Raw genomic sequence first — 19,007 nt, 5'->3', positions numbered from 1 at the left:
GAGATAAATCTGGTCTGAGCCATTACTAGTCTCATACCTATCATTCAGATCACTGCTGGATAGGACGTGTCTTCACATGACACACAAGGGTGTCGAAGAAGTGTGCGACATTACACAGAAAATAAAACTGTTACAGCTTGCAGATTTCAGATAACGACTGGTTCAACTTAATGGGAACACAACACAGTGTAAGAGTCCTGTGTGGCAAATTGACATTACATTATTTTCATTAGGCAAAGGTTGAAGATAAAATGATTACAATTGAGTAAGTGCAAGTATAAGTATACGATCACCTGAGTGTGTGAATTTTGCTTTTTCATTACCCGGTTTTCCATGTGCTTTCGATTTAGTAGTTGTTCTTAGAAAATAAAAAAAAGTTTATTTTACACATTTTGTTTTAGTTAACTGTTATAATACATTAGCAGTATCAGGCACTAGATCATCATATTTATATGATGCTCTCTCACAACTGCTTTACACTACAATTTTGCCATTCACTCACACTTCCATACAGCACATCTATGGACAGCATGTTTTTTCATACTCATCATAACTCATCGTTCATATACACGCCTGGAATCGAAACCTTCAAACTGAAAGATGACCCGCTCTACCACTGAGGTACCGTCACACAGAACACATCCGATGTGTTTCGGGAAACAGATCAGGTTGTGACAGGCGGGTCAGCTCGATGGAGGCCATTTTCAACTGCCTTGTTATTACAATAGCCCAGAATGGACACATTTTGATGTGAAAGAAAGATGTTTATTGTTCCATGGCTTGAAAAAATTTTTTTTTGATTTTTTATTGTAGAAGAGTTGTATTTCTATCCTACTGGTTTTACGCATAAAATTGTTATAACGTTTCTTTCAAAAGTGATTTTATGACGAGTCAGCTTTTATTTTTCAGATTTTTTTGTGACCTGTCCTTTGATCTGTTCATGTTGCAAAACACTGACGTGATTTTTTTTAATAGACACACCTGATTTGGTGTGGCTTTATTAGATACTGTAGAGAAAACGGCAGTTGGGGAAAAAACAACTCAACTTGGCAGGTGATCTCTCCAACGTCATCAAATTTGCCAAACTCAATCATGACAGGAATGAAAACATGCCCTGCTTTGCTCTTCTTTAAAAGAGGAAATATTCTCCAGTTATTAAAAGCATTTACACTAAGCTTTGCAATATCACCATCTGCATTCATACACTTGAAAACATGAGCGTGGCTGCCAGGAGTTTCTTTCTCACTGGACACTCATTGAGCCAAAATGAAGAGATTGAAGCCCAATTAAGTGAAAACACACACCTGCAATCACAAGAAAAAACATGTGTTTACCTGAAGAATAATATGTACAAGTAGAAAACTAAGCACCTGCTTAGACTGACAGTCCCCTCACAAGTCAAACTGAAGGGATGACCTCATGCAGGACCACTGCAGTCTGCATTGGCACGAACAATGACCCGTCTGTGTTAGTCCATCCTACATTTCTCTTCTAACATGTCTGTGACTGCTGACCACAGCTTGAGTCACATCCTTCCCAGCTCTCCTGCATGTTTACAGAGTACTGGCTTTCAGCTGCCCATGATATCACAGGCCCGCTGTTATTAAGTGTTACACTGTGTGAAAATACCTCCAGGATGGGATGGTAAGAATCCCTCACTAGTCTGCTCAGGCAGGTGACTGTGGATGACACTGCAACTACAGTGACATCATAAAAGAAAAGGCACAAGCAGACTATGGAACAGTTTTCTCTAAATAGACATTTTAATGATTTCAAACAGTGTGGTTACAGAGAGGGAAAAGGGGAAACAGGTGTTGGGCTGGAAAAGGGGGCCATTATGTTTGCCGTGCAATTTGACGTCACAGCATTTACTTTTTTTTCTTTTTTTAGCACAGCTTAATGTCAACGGAGTGAAACTGATGAAGAAACGCACAATAAGCCGAGCCTGTAGGCGTCGCTCTGACGTGTATCAATGCCGTGGAGGTGATGATACAAAACAAAGGAATTTTACTCCTGAATTTACAGTCATCGAACTAATAACACTGAATCAAAGTTCATTAATATGTAACAAATATATACAGATAATCAACAGACCAGAAATGTGGTAGAACAAAGGCTTGTAAAAATATACTGACTCCGTGTGTTATGGACCTGTGTGGCGGTGATAACAGTAACTTTGAGAAATGTCACATTTGCTTACAAACCATTTGACCTACTGTGATAGATTGTGTACAACTCTGCACTGTATTGGTCGGATGTAAACATTACTCCTGCTCTCCTTAGCCTTGCTCAAATTAGGAGCCACACAGTAGTAAAACATCATTACTTTCTCTGTAACATTGCCTATCCAAAGGCTCCTCCTAATATTTGCATTGATTTGAAATAAAACAAATGGAACAAAAAAAAACTAGATAGTGACCATTCTCTGGTCTCATGACTGACACCTGCCATTGATATCACATTAGCAGTTCAGACTCCACCCCTCTGATTTCCACCTGCCTGTTGCGGGCTGAAGCGCAGGCTACTGGGTCCGGAGTTGGTAATCTGAGGAGGAAATGGACAAGCCTTAATCAAATGGACAAAGTGAAGAGGGAATCAGAGAGAAATCGAGTGCAAACGAGGCAGCTGAGAATGAATGGAATACAAAGGAAATGAGATGAGGATGTTTAGCAATTTGTGGCAACATTAGTGAAAAAGAACGACATGCGCAACCTTGGTAATCACAATATGAAGATCAGGGAAGCTTGGTCAAAGTAAGTTCACTTTCTCACATTTTGCAGGACATTGCCACATTGCTTCATGTACTAGTGTATCCCCTTTACATAGTACAAAGTTAGTTCCCACCAAGTTGCACCACATTGCCCAACTGTTTCCTAATACATGCACATATGGGCAATCAGCACAAGAAATAAGCGAACTCTTCACCTACCTCCATTTTGGGTGATGTAACGCACCCACGGCAAGGCCTGATACCCACTCTTTTCAATGATCTTCAGGTATCGAACCTGTCAACAGGAAAGAAGCCAAAACTAACATTATGAACATTATGGATAAAAGAGAAATAAGTGCAGTTTGTGTGTAATAAACCAGCACTTGTGCACTTCTTCAGATTGGCATTAAGGAAAGCCCAAAAAAATATATTTCCACACCCAATGCAATGTTGTACTTAGCAAACAACATGATGCCAGTCAAGTGGTTATTGCCTGTCATGAACTTTTAAGGATAGTAAAATCTGAATGACATAGTACATACAAATGGCTTGGGTGCTGTTCACATGCAGCACCTTCAGTGCATTTGAACTGTAAAGCTGCAGTTATGATTTACATTCGATGTTGCACACATTATATTAAGGCTATAACAATTTATTAATTACAAATTAAAAACTTGCTCTCTGCTTGTTCAGCCTCTGATTAATCGAGTAATCGTTTGGTCCATAAACTGTCAGAAAATGTTGAAAAATGTTGATTGTTTTTCTCAAACCTGGAAATTATGATATTCTCAAATGTCTCGTTTTGTCAATATTTCTTTGTCAAATGGAGCAAAGAAACTAGAAAATATTTACATTTAAGGAGCTGAAAAGTCAGAAAGCTTGATGTAGTTATTAAAAAAACCCCACAGTATATATATATATATATATATATATATGACTACTTTTTCAGAGCCACCTTGCAAACCCACAGATGTCAAGTACTTCATCATCAAAAGATTTCACATAGAGTTGTCCTTACAATTTCTCGCTACTTGATAGTTGTAGTAAGAGTAGTAGTGTTTATGAGGAAGTAGTAGTATCAGTCACATCGAGAAGGAGGAAGCAGTGACAGATTCGAGATACACACAGAGTTAATTTACATAACAGTATGTTTCGAGGCTTGGAAGCAAAAAAAAAATGCACATCAGCATAAATCTAGACAACTTTCACAAGCCATTAACTGATATTTCACCAGAGCTGTTACCACAGAGCTGAATGTCGAGAAAAGAGGATAAAAATACCCCGCTGTCCTGACCAGCACTGAACATGATTGCACATGTTTTTTCCCCACTCAAGTGTGCAAGACGAAGAGCAAAATGTACATATGGGGCAAAGATTTGAAGCATATGTTATATATTTATAGATATTTAGCTTAACTTTACCAAAAAACATTAAGACCCTGTTCAGACCTGGTATTGAGAGCCATAGTGACTGATATGAAGAAATGAGGATAGTTCAGGTGTAACCACAGCCAAATAATATTTACACAGATCAACACATTATTTATTTTCTCTAATGGTTTAAAACATAGGGCAGGGGAATGAACCTTTGTTCATAGGAATCTGACATTAACTGTTTATTTTACATGCGTAAAAACAAACATTAACCATAGTGACAAAGGTCCATCATAGCCTAAAAATGGCATTTGTGTGGTCATCCAGGACACATGCTAATGCCAGATGTGATCAGTCACATTAGACAGTCTGGATCTCTCAAAATGGATCTGTACAAGGCCTGAGACCTTTCTTGTCTGTATTATGTCACTGCAATCTCTATCAGTGTGCGTCTGGAGTACTTTGACAAACAGTCTTATCTGTCTTAATGACATGACCCCCCTCTGTCTAGAGGTATTGCCATGCAACGTCTCCATCATGCTTCTTCCCAGCTGAAAGCAGGGACAGACAGGGCAGGAATGTACGGGTCGAATGGCTGCGGGCCTTTGGTAAGGCCTCGGCACCGGCCGCCTTGTTATTACCTTCCACTACACAGTGAGGTCAGTGGCCACCAGACACATGATGACAAATACATAGACGTGGGATCACCGAGTCTGCCGGCGCAGCATTTCTCCCCGAAGCCAAGAGCCAAACATGCAGTCGGCCTGACCGTGGGTACACAGTCAGCAAAAAGGCATCAAAAGCCATCCTCTGCAAAATATCATTATGGCTTGTAAGATGAGAAGAGGAGAGGAGAATGTTTGTTGTATCTTGTTTGGAAAGTATAGACTACATGTGTGGTCTAGATTTATCAGGCTTTTGGTAGAAGCTATGACCTAAAAGCATCTACCAGCTTGTTTGGGTTCTTTCGACATCACCTAAAGAGAGGAGACTTGAAAATGTAACTATAGCTCTCCTCTTACTGCCACTTGGCCAAAGTGCTGGGTTCCTCCATTTCTAGTTAAATTTACAAGGTGCAGTTACGTGCATCATGCACACTTCACATGTGTGCTCCCCTACACTTAGTGGTGGAGTTAAGAGGGACTTTCTCATGCTTTGATATTTACATGCATCTAATTAAACTTCACAGTCTATTCTCACACATAGAGAGTAGTGTTACTAGCATTAGGGTCTAAAGCCAAGTCTGCTGTAAGTCTGTAATAAGGCTTGACACAAGAGTTTGATGGGAATATGGTTCTTAATAGGTTGCGTTTGTGATGGTGAGAGTGCACCACAGTGTGACTGCTGAGAAAAGGTTTTTTTTGGGAGCAATCTTTCACTTTTTGACTGACAGTCTTGGGAACTTGTGCAATTAAAACATCATGTGTACAGCAAGACATGTAGCATGTGAAAAACAGGGTTATTATGAGTTATATGACTTTTTAAGTTGTTTCAGTAACTGAAATTCGCTGCCACTCAAAAGAGCTCATGAATGTTATCATGTATATACTATATTCAAATGTATATTACACTGTGTAATCATTTAAATGACCCGATGAGCACCGAGTTATACTTGTAATAGATTCATCTTTAAGAATCTCACAATTTTGCTTGGGTCACAATTCAATTAAAAATGAAATCAAAATGACTTCCTATACAAAATTATCCTTTGATTCAGTACATAGAGCTGCTTATTTGAGGGTCTACTCTGCCGTTGTGTGCCAAGAAAAATGATGTTGTCATGATATCGGAGTAAAGTGTATGATTGTTGTAGGAATTTGGTAAAATTTACTATTTGGAAGCAAATCCAACAAAAAACATACAATTATTTTAGTTAAACTAGCAAAAGTATCCTGGGTATTACTAAAACTGAAGCCTTCATTTTCTACTACACTGTAAGGGTGCAGGATTTTTTACATGACTCAATTGTTGGACACCTCTTACTGCTAATGATTAAAAAAAATTCTCACTCCTCTCCCTGGAAGCTGTGAATATTTTGTGCAAAAAGTGTGCACAAATTACACAACAAAACAAAGACGATCTTAAACCAAAACACAAACAAGCAAGTCTAATCTGGATCCACAAATATCCTACCGGATTGTATTTAACCATGGATCAATTACATTTATTTATGTGTGGCAACAGCCACAACTATAACACTCACTGCATATTGATTTCCTATTTTGAAAACTGTTAACATTTTATGCACATAGGCAGAAAAGAAGTGGAGGAGCATTCAAATACTAGGTGTGCATTTGTGATCACCAGAGGTATATGTTAATATCAGGGCTAAAGATGGCCCATCACTTGTTGCACTGTACTTTAATTTCATCAATTCATAAATTGACAAAAAAATATCTAAAAGGAAGGAACAAAAATGACAATTTCCTCCAGCTGCCAAATTATCTAAGAAAAAGACAATTTACATGGAGATGATCAGCCTAATGACAACATTTCAATTAAATGGACTTGTTTCCCTCTCTGAGTGGGTTGCAATATGTCTGACTATTGCAGGAAATGTGGACAAGCTGGAAATGTCAGGTTTGTGTCAGTTGTAAGTGAATCATCTTTAATGTTGATCCCAGTCGTCTTATATACAAACAGAACACTTTAACTTCGAATCACGTTCTCTTTTGTCCAATTTGTTTTCATGGTGTGTTGAAAAGTGTGAGCCTTCATTTTCATGTCTTTTAAAAGAAACTGTAGTCTTGTTTACTTGGAGCAGCATACTTGGAGATGGTGCGAAACCTGTTTTTTAGCTAAATATTTTACTCCTCATTTTAAAAGTGCATGATCTCTGAAAGTATAGCAACTAAAAACAGTAAAAAATGTGTTCTGGTTAATAGAAAACCGATGTTAAATACTAGGAAACACACCAATGAATGCACTATGCACTATTTTTTGCAACTCCTTGTTTTAATACTTCTAAAAAATTTAACGTATGTTAAATAAGGTCAAGTTGATAGAAAACTGACATCAAAACAGTTGAAAAACACTTTCTTGAAACCAATATTGTGATATATTGAAATGTCGTTCGTCAAGCTGACTTGGGAAAAAAATGTTGTGTGTAGTGCTACACATATAACCACAGAACAACTGTGATTATACAGTATTGTGCTGCACATTGTGGTCAGCCAAAGTTTTCATCCAAACATGAAGGAAAAACATCAGCTTCTCTTTCAGCTTCATGGGAATCACTATCAAAATCCAGAGAATCTACTTATCTGTGACCAAGGATGACATTTTCTATCACTGTCATTAACGCGAAGGGAAAAAGGATGATGAGTAGGTGCTTTCTGGTTTGTTCAACAGCAGAGAAAAATAACAAACACTTGACTCTCAGTCCAAGACAAGAGTGCTGCTTTACTGCCCTCTCTGGCCAAATGAGGAGAGGAGTATGAATTGTTTGAATTCCTGCTCTGGGGAGAGTGGACATATGCAAGACTTAGCCGCATGCCATAAATTCTAAATCCATGATGACAAGGAAACAACTGAGAATCACAACATACTCAAACTATGTGTGCATGTAACACTGAAAGATAAGCAACAACAGGTGTCAAGAAGCTGTGAAACATGGATTCCTGAAGGCTTAATCAATAGAAACGATAAACAAGGTTTGTCCTGAGCTAAATCTCTAAAATTAGAATTCTATTTCAACTTAATTCAGTTCTGCGCATACTGCCTGAAACAGTTTCTAGCATCTTACTCTCTGAATTATTTTCTTATCATTGTCTGACAAAGGTCATGTACAGTTTGCGGTACGTACCTGGATGCCCGAGGTGGTGAAGTACGGGATTTCAAACTTGACACTGATTGGTGGTTTCCCCTCCTTGTCTTCAGCTTCCACACTTGGCAGACCAAAGTGGGCTCGCATCAAATACTCTTTCCCACCCTGTGAAGAGTCATAAGAGGAACACTTTAATATGAAACCGGAAATCTACTGTATATCCAGTGTTTTGATGTTTAAAGGGACAGCATGATTTGAGTAGGACTGCAGCATTACTATTTTCATAATAGTAATAGCTTATTACTATTAGGTGTATAGTAATAGGCTATACACCTATTAGACTAAGACATACTTTATTGTCATTCAATTATACTCAGTATACTGAACAAAATGTTGTTTTCCATGGGTGGGTGAGGTATCACAGGTGGTGTTTCTGGCTCAGGACACACAGCGCTCACATGCAGCACTGCAGCCTCCATACCACACAGATATGCAGCTGGTAAGAATGCTCTCTATGGTGCTCCTGTAGAATGTAGTGAGGATGGGTGGGGACTGGAGGGATCTCTTCATACACCGCAGGAAGTGCAGTTCTTCACCAGTGATGCCACGTTCACAGACCAGGTGAGTGTGTTCTTCCTGGAATTGACAATGATCTCTTTGGTCTTATCCACATTCAGGACCAGGTTGTTCTCTCCTCACCAGCCCACCAGCTCCTCTACCTCCTCTCTATAGACCACGTCGTAATTGTCTCTGATGAGGCCCGACACTGTTGTGTCGTCTGCAAATTTCACAATGTGGTTAGTGGCAGACTTGAGGATGCAGTCGTGTGTCATCAGGGTGAACAGTAGGGGCCTCAGAACACAGCCCTGAGGACAGCCCGTGCTAAGGGTGATAACATCAGAGGTGTTCCTTCCGACACACACCGACTGAGGTCTGTCCGTGAGGAAGTCCAGCACCCAGTTGCACAGGTTATTCTGCCAGCCGCTGTGGGATGATTGTATTCTATTAGGTGTGCAGACGAAACCTGTCTTTTTGTTTGGCACCCTGTTCTATAGCAAGCATATCTGCACGACCCCTACTCTAGGGGGATTGGTTCCAGCATCCCCCGCAACTCTCGTGTGGAGAATAAAGCAGTAAACAATGAACTAACGAACGAACAAACAAAAAACTATTTCAGTTTGACTAAAGTATTTGCATGCAAGTCGGATTTGCACACTATCCAGAAGTCAGTTAATTAGTCGCAACTTGTTTGAAGATGTTTCACTCCTTCATTCAACCTGGCATTAAAGCTCCCATAGAGTGGTCCTATCGCACATATATGTGAGTTATGGAGGTGTATTTACATACATTAACTTGTTTTTATGGTCAAAAACCTCCTAATTGCCGGAAACGAGCCGATAGAAATATCTCCTCACTGAAGCTCTCATCAGTCGCGCTGTTTCAGACTGAAATCTCACACCCAGAAGAGAGACTGTGTTTTGATTGGCCAGCCAACGTCAACTTTCCCAATCATCTTGTGATTGGCCAATACCTGGAAGTGACATAATCAGCACACCAGCTCTCAGAAGCGCAGCTCCCCCGTCTGGAACAGTGGATGCACTGCTACTCATTATCAAAACATTGTTTTAACAATGTTCGAAAATGGCTTCGTCACGACTCCCCACTGCAGTCCCTTTTATGACTTTGACCCAGAGTCAGAAGACACTGTCGCTCGTGAAAGACCTCCCCAACGGACGTTCTTCTTCTTTTGCAGTACAATGTATGCAAACAGATGTACCTGGACTAGTGCCCGACCAGGAGGATCTGCTGTTCAGGAGAACCGCCGTTTACGTAACCGGACTGGTTTTTTTTAAGAGATCTCGATGAGCCCGAGATTACAATACATTACAATGTGTTCAGACAGCGATCGAACAGCACTTCACCATCATGTATTTACAACTGGTATTAACATGCGTCTCCAGTGTCCACATCAAGATCTAATTGCTATCCGATCACACTCCTCTTTGCTTTTCAAAGCAGGGGAAGAAGTCGTCCGTGACAAGCGGAAAACTGACAAAAGCAGAGGAGAATGTGCAGTATTGACACTGCTGTCACACGTTAGCTGTACTCGAAGTACCTCTTTACACAATTAATCTTTTTTTTTTTTTCAGACATCATGTGTTTACACCTTCAAACTGTCCAGATATGCACTAATTAAACAGAGCTATTGATAATGTTATTACTAGCAACTGTGCCTTTTCTGCTAACATGCCAAAATGAACACTCAAAAAGGCCCATTTTCTTGCAGCTGTGCATGTTTTTGTGGTTTCAGCAAGTTTTTTTTTATCAATAAATAACAACCACATAATTTCTGAGTCAAGTGAAAAAACAAACTTCTTCCCAGAAACCAAACATTTCGTCATCAATTGTAAAAGTGTGTATGATGCTCATGAGTCATGCTCACAGGGAAGGACTTGATGGACCAGACGATCTCACTGTTTTCGGGGACCCATTTGACGCTGCCCACTGTGGTCTTGAATTTGGGTGAGTCAGCATCTGTTGGCACAGGAATGTGGATCTCGACGTTGTTGGCTGTGGAACGCCTTTTAAACTGACTCTTGGCCTGCCATGAGAAACAAGCAGGGCAAGTTTTAACACCCTGTCCCGCCTCAAAAGGGTTTCTAACAATGGCATAATGACTAAATAAGTATTATTTAATCCAGGGTTAGTCACATGCAACAATAAAACATACAATACCATTACGGTACACTGTACTGTGATGGTTAACACACCGGTCTGTATCTATAATGCACCTGTATCACAGCCCAGTCACATGGAGCTCAACATTGTCTTATTGTGACTATTCAGATAAAACAATACCTCATCTAATGCTGCTACAGATGACATGTCAACCAAAAAAAAAAGATGTTACCAACCTTGATCATGTATTCGATCCGACTGTGGGAGTGCTTCTCAATGACCGATTCAATCCAGATCAAGGGCTTCACCTAACACATAAACAACATGCTTATTTTACTAATAAATTAACTTCAAACAGCTTCTAAATGTGGCATTTAAAATAGCATGTGACACAGTCGCCACCATGTGGATAATTTGCATTATTACACCAATAACCACTGAGAAGTTGAAGGATAAGACCAATTTTGACACCAACAAAAACAATAGTATGTCCAGTAATCAGAGTTTCCTTATGTGCTCTAAGTGTTGTTGAGGAAAACTAGGACAAAATAACAGATTGCGACACATTGAGTAATTGTGCAAGATTTTTCAGACAGTATGTGATATGACCAACAATGACCATTAATGACAATGATGTCTGGGAGTTTAGCCACAAAATAAGATATCTTGTTTGACGTCAATAACGGTTTCTTCTTCTGCTATACAATTAAATTTTTTTCTCCTCTTACCTCATAGCCTTACTGGAAAACCCTATTGTGAAACATTTACCAAAACGCTTGCCTATAGCCTGACACATTAATGATTATATATGATTTTCATTTAATTTCATGAATATGCTTATGGTATATGAAATGCTTGTGGATTAGCTGATGAAGAATCTAAGTATCTTTCTGAAATAGATTCCATCAAACATCGTTTCATAACATTGTTATGCATAGTAATAATGCCAAAAATTAACGATAGGTTAACTGATACGGCAAATTCTTGCTTTTTTATAATTTGCTCGTTCCAGTCGCTCCTCCAGATGGTTTGCAATCAAAGATAAGCCTCCGGTTAGCCTTGAAAGGGGTGCAACTCAGTATCAGGTAAAACTTCAGGCTTTTGTGTTGTTCGTTAAAAAGATTAGTGCAACCGACAGCACAACAAGACATGTTGTGTTGTTCACAATAGCGATTTCTGCAACCGACATGCGCAGTAGAGAGAAGGTGACACGCGCGTGATGTAGGCTGCCAAGGGGTCTATAGGCTAGGACTTTTGTACGTCAATATTTAACCTGGTGTTGTAAAGTTGAAAACATTGTCCAGAAGAAAACAGATATATCCAGACATTACAGTTTGAAATAAATAACAGCTTGAATCCAAAAGTCTGGCTGTCAGGAATATCAGTTTCCCAACAGTGCTTCCCACAGGCTGCTTTGAAATTATATTTAACACAACATGGCTATGAGGTGCAATTAAAGACCATGCACTGTAATGTTCCGTCGTGATTCACCTGTCCAACTGACTATTGCTGATGCATAATAAATTCTGACCCTGGATTTCCACTGACCCCGTGATAGACTGTGTGTATAAAGGAAACAACAACACTTTCATTCTCCGACGTGGAAGAACTGTTGATCTGGTGTCATAAATGATTTTATGTTTCTCCACTTCAACAATCAGTCTCTCGTCGTACATTATGACTTTCCGAGACGCTCTGATTAATTGACTGTTGACCTGGCAGCCCCCGTCACAACATAATGTTGATGTGAAGTTGTGACAGGCTATATGACCTGCGTATTGTGTTTTATTTTGAAAGGGGGGCGGAAATGTTTTACTTTGAGTCTGTGTCGCACTTCCTGTCTGGTGGGATCTGCTCTGTTGAAATTTACGAGGTTCAGCAGCTGCAACGGCAAAAATAGAACTGCTACCTATCGATAGCGCTGCGGCGAGCCCACACCCACACTTACAGCTGATTCCACTGATTACATACATAGGTTATATTTTGTTGAAGATTTTTACTTTTGGTCAAAATAAATATTCATTATCCGCATCTCTCTTGAACATAATTGTTTTTTGTCAAGTCATCTGAGCCAGTCTTGACAGTTACCTAATCAGCTGACTGTTGTGGTTGGAACTGGTCTTACTCCATTTCGATCACATCGTATCATTTTACTCTGGTAAAAAACAAAAGCTAAAAAGTGGAACAGTAGGAGCTTATTATATATTATTATATATATTATTATTTTGTTACTAATTTCTAATGGAAATGCAAAACATATGAACTGTACCAAACTGAACTGTTCCATTCAATGGAAACACTGCTTTAGTGTTACAGATACATCATATTCATTTAGCCTAAGAAGAATGAGGTGGTTTTATCACTGACTTACATGAGTGTTGAGGCGGTACGACATGAGCTCAAACTCGCCATCGGGAGGGATGAAGGAGATCGTGCGGTCGTTCTCAAAGCGAGACAGGCGGACACACTGGTGAAACTTGACATCTTCCAGCTCGACTGATTTACTCTTCCCTCCTTCATGAAAACATTAAACAATTTTTAAAAAGAGAAAAATACCAAAAGGAATGTACAAGCAACAACTGAATTGGGATTAATAGGGTGTGATGTAAATTGCACAAGCAAATAGGCCAGCCTAAATCATCAGCAAAACTACATCAAATGCGGAACTCACGTCCTGTGTTTTCAAACAGAACCTTGTCATTAAGGCCCAGACGCAACTCAGGCATTCCAGACAGGAAGACACGCATCTTAATTGATCCAACGATCTCACTGCGTAACACATTACCATTGGCACTGACCTGGAAAATAGCGATTTACATAGTTAGTTAGTGACTGAGTAATTCATAACCTTAGCTATACTTACCTTTCTTGCATGTCTCACAGCACTTAGTAAAAATTTGAACATGAACACCTCCACCTCTCTCAAAGTCTCACCCTCCAGGGCGGAACGGCAGTGGCCATGTGCATGCGTGATTCATTTGCAGCCTGGACACAGAGTGCAAAGGTTCTCCGCTCTGCTCTGACTATAGGCTTGGACTGCAGAGGTTACTGTGCTTTGGGAGGTGATCCCGGCAACACACGCTGCTTGTTGAGCACAGAAACTGCAGAGTGATACGCGCTTTCACGCGAGAGTCTCCAAACAACACAAAAAGTCGGCAGATTTAGCAACAAAGTCACCATGTTGGCAACACTGCTCTGTCAGAGATGCGCGCGACTCGCAAGCTGTGACAGCGATCGGCGAGGCGCGCGAGAGATGAGAGACAGGTAGCTCTGCGAATTGTTTTTTTGGTCCGAATTTTTTAATTGGTCATACTTTTATCATAATAATATGAGAATTAAATAATGATGAGTTTCAAAACCTGGTGGGTTTATCTTATGTTTTAGAGTGCCATAAGCTTATTAGGAGCAATTTAAGATTACAAAAGAAAAGTGTAAAAATGCAAGAAAGGTAAGTCATTTAACATACATTTTAAGTTCATCCACATGTGAATAGCTATTAATACACACGTTCACACTTGGCATATATTTCCACATGAGTCTCGAGGGATAAAACCGCTCACAAAAAATTAATTCAATGCATGGGGGGTGAAAGGTGATGTTGAAATTGAGCAAATACAACTGAAGCCAAATAACATCAACATAACATGTCCTAGACCACCTGTTTTTTGTTTTTTTTGTCAAGTGTGCACAATGCATCTTGGATGCATTTACACTTGTATTCAGAGCTGTCCACTGATGAACAGATCTCCTAAGACTCAAGGCCAAAGAGAATAACCAATTCAGTTAATCAGGACACAGAAACACACCAAAATCATCTAGTGTGACACTAATATTGTGACACACACATACAGGAAGTACATAAATCATGTGACTGACATTCCTTAAGCAACACAGTGCTTCTAAAACAAGGAGCTCCTACCAGGAGGTTGACTGACTCAATGACGTCCAGGAAAACCTCATTCTTCCTGTACTTGATGCCCTCTGACCTCCAGGAGACAGCATTGGTCACTGTTGCAGGGGGTCGTGGGGCACCGGTGTCTAGCTTGTGCCCCTCCTGGGTTATGTATCTGTAGCGACAAAAATGTAAACACTGATGCAAAACTGGGAAAAAAAATAAAAGGAAATTAACTGTCTGTGATGGTTCCCAGAAATCATCAAAAGAAGAACAGAGACTGTCATGGTTACTGTAGTCAGAGGACATTGGGGGGAAATCCAGAGTTTGCTTGCCATGTTAACCACAGTCCTTAAATTTAAGTCATTTCAGTTCAGTGAAGACAGTAAGCTTCTTATGACTTGGATATATGGAAATAACAGTGACACAAAACAACGAAGCTGGATCAGCATCCGCCAAATGTATAGACTCAAGAAGAAACTAAACATAAGGCTGAAAAAAAAAAAGAATCCAGTAATATACTTGAATAATCACTAAGTACTTTACTCACCCAGTTTTTAGAATACATGTTTGATTAATTCAACCAATTCAATGTAAAATATTTCAGATTTTTGCTCCTCTATGACAGTACAATCACCCGATATCGTACAATAAAATGTGTTTATTTGTGTATTCCCATGTATAATAATTGTTAATTAGGTCTTCATTTGACTGTGTGTGCGTGACTGGGGTACAGTCATTTTATACATTTAAGGACTATTGATTTTAACTTGACATTTTTTTTTATTTTAATGGACCAAAATACCAATCCTGGGCTCACGGTTGGTGTAGTGGTTGGCGCTCTTGCCTTTGCAGCAAGAAAACCCAGGTTTCCCTGGGTTCGAACCCTGGTTGGTACAAGGGCCTTTCTGCAAGGAGTTTGCATGTTGTCCCCATGTGTGCGTGGGTTTTCTCCGGGTTCTCAGGCTTCCTCCCACAGTCCAAAAACATGCGGATTTGGGGATTAGGTAAATTGGTAACTCTAATTTGGCCATAGGTGGGAGATTTTGAGTAAATGGTTGTTTGTCTCTGCATGTGGCCCTGGGATTGACTGGCATACTGTCCAGGGTGTATCTGGACGCCCTATGTCAGTTGAGATAGGTACAGCAACCTCACAACCATCCGGTGGAGGATAAAGTGGTAGATAATGGATGGAAAATACCAATCCTAATCCAAAGTTTATTTAATAATATCAGCAATCAGTGGTATAAGCTGTACACCAGAGAGTTACAGCAGTTTTTAATAATGACTCCATCCACTTTTCAGTGAATTTCAGCATCTTCCATCGAGGTATCATTTTCCATTACTATAGTACCTCCACAACGTGAGCAGAGTCATAATTTTATGCGCAAAACACACAAACTTGTGACTAGTAAAGCAGTTATTCTTGGGGCAGTGAATCATTAGAATCAGTTAATTAAAAAGATTAGTTCACTACTTCCTGCATGACCGAGCACAGACTCCATCTGACACAGTCACTGAACTAAAATACAGTGGAAGGGGTTGTGATGCAGTTCATGATCGCTGGCCTTTGGCAGTGTGGTTGCTAAATACACCAGACTCCTCTATTATATATATTGAGATTTATAAGTTTTTTTTCCCCTAGTAATTTTTCCTTACCCTGGTCGAAGGTCTAAGGACAGAGGATGTTACCAACCCTGTGAAGTCCCGTGAGACAAACTGTGTTTTGTAAACTGTGGGCTATATAGACAAAATTTGATTGATTGACTGAATGAATTTAGAAAGGTCTGTGTTAAATGTTGGAGCTTAACGCATGTTTTCAGGATTTTCAACTTGCGTAGCGCGCAAGTCGTCATAAGACACCATAAGACATGAACTTTTTTAATAACCATAGTTATTTATCTCATCTTATCCATTGGATGACTATTTTATTGTTTGAATCCTTGCGAGTACTTGTCTGTGTCCATGTTAGCTGCACACCTTCTGACTGCGAAGCGCAAACGTGAGCACATCACACTGATATTGGCCTCACTCTACTAGCTACCAGTTCGTTTTAGGACTGATTTAAAAATGATCTTAATTGTTTTTAAATCATTAAACGGGCCGGCACCTCAATATCTGGCTGAACTGCTGCACCTACCCAGCCCAGTCAGCGCACTTAGATCAGCTAATCAGATGCTGTTAGATGTCCCAAAAACAAAGCTGAAGTTGGACTCCCATTGTTTTTTTGCTTCTTATATCTTTTACAATGCTCTGTATCATTTTTAAATGTTATGTTTTTATGCTTTTTATTTATTTTTAATTTTTTTTGTATTTTATTTGATGTCATTCTGTACAGCACTTTGGTCAACCTCGGTTGTTTTTAAATGTGCTCTATAAATAAACTTTGAGTTGAGAGGCTCAAGGTCTGTGTGTAATATGGAAAGGCTTCCTCCTTTTTACGGTAAAACAAATCTACAAACAGGTACAAACAAAGTCACCCTAAACTGCCAAGGTAATACAGTTAACTGCATTGAGGCTGTGGCTGAGAGGAAACTCACTCTTGCAGAATCTTGCTGTCCGTGGTCTGTGGATAACCAAAGTCCATCAGCTCGTCCATCAGTTCATAAATGATGACGAAGTTATCTCTAATGCTCTCCTCCTCCAACTCTTTGAAATATTCTGAAAAAACCTGAACACAAATGTTGATGTATAAGCCCATTTGTCAGATTCTGTCAATGTACAGACCAAACCCAGTAAAGCATTAAATCTTACCTGAACAATTTTGTACAAGAAGGAAAAGACCAGCGAGACGCTCGCATTTTTCTTGGATGTTGCAACCACTGATGTTTGGTGTGTTAAGAATTTAGACAATATGAGTTTAAAGTCACAAAAATATGTAAACAGTAATAATAACAATAAGAAGAAGAAGAATGCACCAGGTGTTGAAAGGTTGCCTACAGTTACAAGAAAGGATACAGTAGAGGTTATTGTGTTTGATCCACATGAAACGGACTCCTCCGTGGGCCAGGATCGGGGAGAGTGTCCCCTCCTCCTCTTTGTCCATCAAAAGGGTCATGAAGTGTTCAATCTCTGACATATCCACATCTCCTCTGTAATTCCGGCACACCAGCACCTAAAAAGGAACAAAAAGTATACATGAGGCTAACAATCGCAAAGTTACCCCATGTTAGCAACAGCTGTATTACCTTTGGAAGGACTGGATGCCAGGGCCTGCACGAGAATGCAGCTTTAACCTCAACCTGAACTCCGAGTTGACTAATTCTGAAATGAGTAATCCAACTCAACTCTTAATAAATTCTGAGTATACTGACTCTTGAGATGAGGACATCTGAAGTAACTGAGTACAAGTTTATTATCAGTAATCAGAATAAGAATCAAAAATACTTAATTGATCTCCAGGGAAAAATTGCTTTTGTTACAGCTACTCAAACCAAGAACAGAAAATAACAGAAATACAAAGCTTATACTAATATATAAGGTAGGATACGCTTAAAACATATTATCGCATATGGACCATGTATTGCATACCATGCCTTTAAACTACATTAATTATTATATGCCTTTACATTCACTGTAATGATGAGCACTCAGAAAGACACAATATCTACATGAATATCCCAACAATGGCCAACAATCACACCACGCGAATTGATTATTGATAGATTGGTGTCTAATAAGTCCAAACATCACACAAATATTATGGTGTAATAACAGTGTAAATGCATCATACATGCTTCAGTGTGTGGGAACAACATGACAGTCATCTCCATGTCCTGCATGCAGCAATGTCTCCCACAGGTCTGTGGAATCTAGCTACAAAGAAGTGGTTGGTTGGATGCTGAGACATATTTAAATCCTCCTGAGCAATAACTTATATGCCGAATTTACCCAAGGGCGATCGGGACTGAAAGCAAGTTGCATGTATATAACACAGTAATTATTTTTGCAGATACGTAAAAATCAGTGAAAGTTGATCATTTCAACGAGGGTTTTGGTATTTGCTCAACATTTCCTGCTGCTAGCTGCTGACATCACCTGTCGGCCACTCAGCGGCCTTATCTTTTTTCCACGTTCCCCTTTTGTACGACACGTTCCCTTTTGTTTCGATCAAATGCACAGGTTTAATTTACAAGACAAATGTTCAATCACAGCGTATCAGCCCGCACTGACACTGACATGTTAGCTGCGTTGCCACATCATAATCTGTCAATGAGGAATGTGTTCGCTAGGCTAACGCTAGCTTAGCAACGTAGTAGCATATCCCGTTATCTTACCTTTCCTTTTAAGTCCAAAACATATACAGCACTCGCAGACATCTTGAACTAATTTCTACGAGCTAGATCAGCTCGCCTTTAATACTGCACAGTTTTATAATACGTAAATGAACTCTGAAAACTGATTTCAATTCATAATACTGAATGGGGCAAAGCGACTCTTCCCGTTTTGCTGCACCAACCCGCCCTCAGACGAGCGCCCTCTAGGACGAGGAGGAATAAGTGCAAGAGAAATGTACACAATTCTTCAGGAAATGCTTTCTTTTTGTTGCATTTTGTTGCAGACCAGAAGCGGCAACAGCGTATTACT

The 19,007-nt window shown here is 39.7% G+C and overlaps 1 protein-coding gene across 1 annotated transcript; it reads right to left on the bottom strand.

The window, feature by feature from the left end:
* Positions 1–1,801: 1,801 nt before the first annotated feature.
* Positions 1,802–18,850, bottom strand: ap1m1 (adaptor related protein complex 1 subunit mu 1). Its single transcript, XM_083907527.1, has 12 exons — positions 18,698–18,850; positions 17,379–17,535; positions 17,175–17,242; positions 16,961–17,091; positions 14,448–14,595; positions 13,200–13,326; positions 12,900–13,042; positions 10,765–10,836; positions 10,293–10,451; positions 7,889–8,014; positions 2,930–3,005; positions 1,802–2,544 (listed from the first exon to the last, which is right to left on the bottom strand). The coding sequence occupies exons 1-12, from the start codon at positions 18,737–18,739 to the stop codon at positions 2,522–2,524; spliced, it is 1,272 nt and encodes a 423-aa protein (XP_083763653.1). The 5' UTR covers positions 18,740–18,850; the 3' UTR covers positions 1,802–2,521.
* Positions 18,851–19,007: the final 157 nt, after the last annotated feature.

The sequence above is a fragment of the Microchirus variegatus genome (assembly GCF_963457635.1).
Source record: "Microchirus variegatus genome assembly, chromosome: 21".
NCBI lineage: Eukaryota > Metazoa > Chordata > Actinopteri > Pleuronectiformes > Soleidae > Microchirus > Microchirus variegatus.
The sequence above is the reverse complement of the archived record's forward strand: the minus strand, read 5'-3'. Positions and strand labels throughout refer to the sequence as shown.

Coding starts and splice junctions, on each gene's coding strand:
- ap1m1 (XM_083907527.1), bottom strand. CDS start 18,739: ATGTCTGCGAGTGCTGTATATGTTTTGGACTTAAAAGGAAAG. Junction 14,596..16,960: donor GACAGCAAGATTCTGCAAGA/GTGAGTTTCCTC, acceptor TTGTCGCTACAG/ATACATAACCCAGGAGGGGC. Junction 10,837..12,899: donor CGTACCGCCTCAACACTCAT/GTAAGTCAGTGA, acceptor TTTATGTGTTAG/GTGAAGCCCTTGATCTGGAT.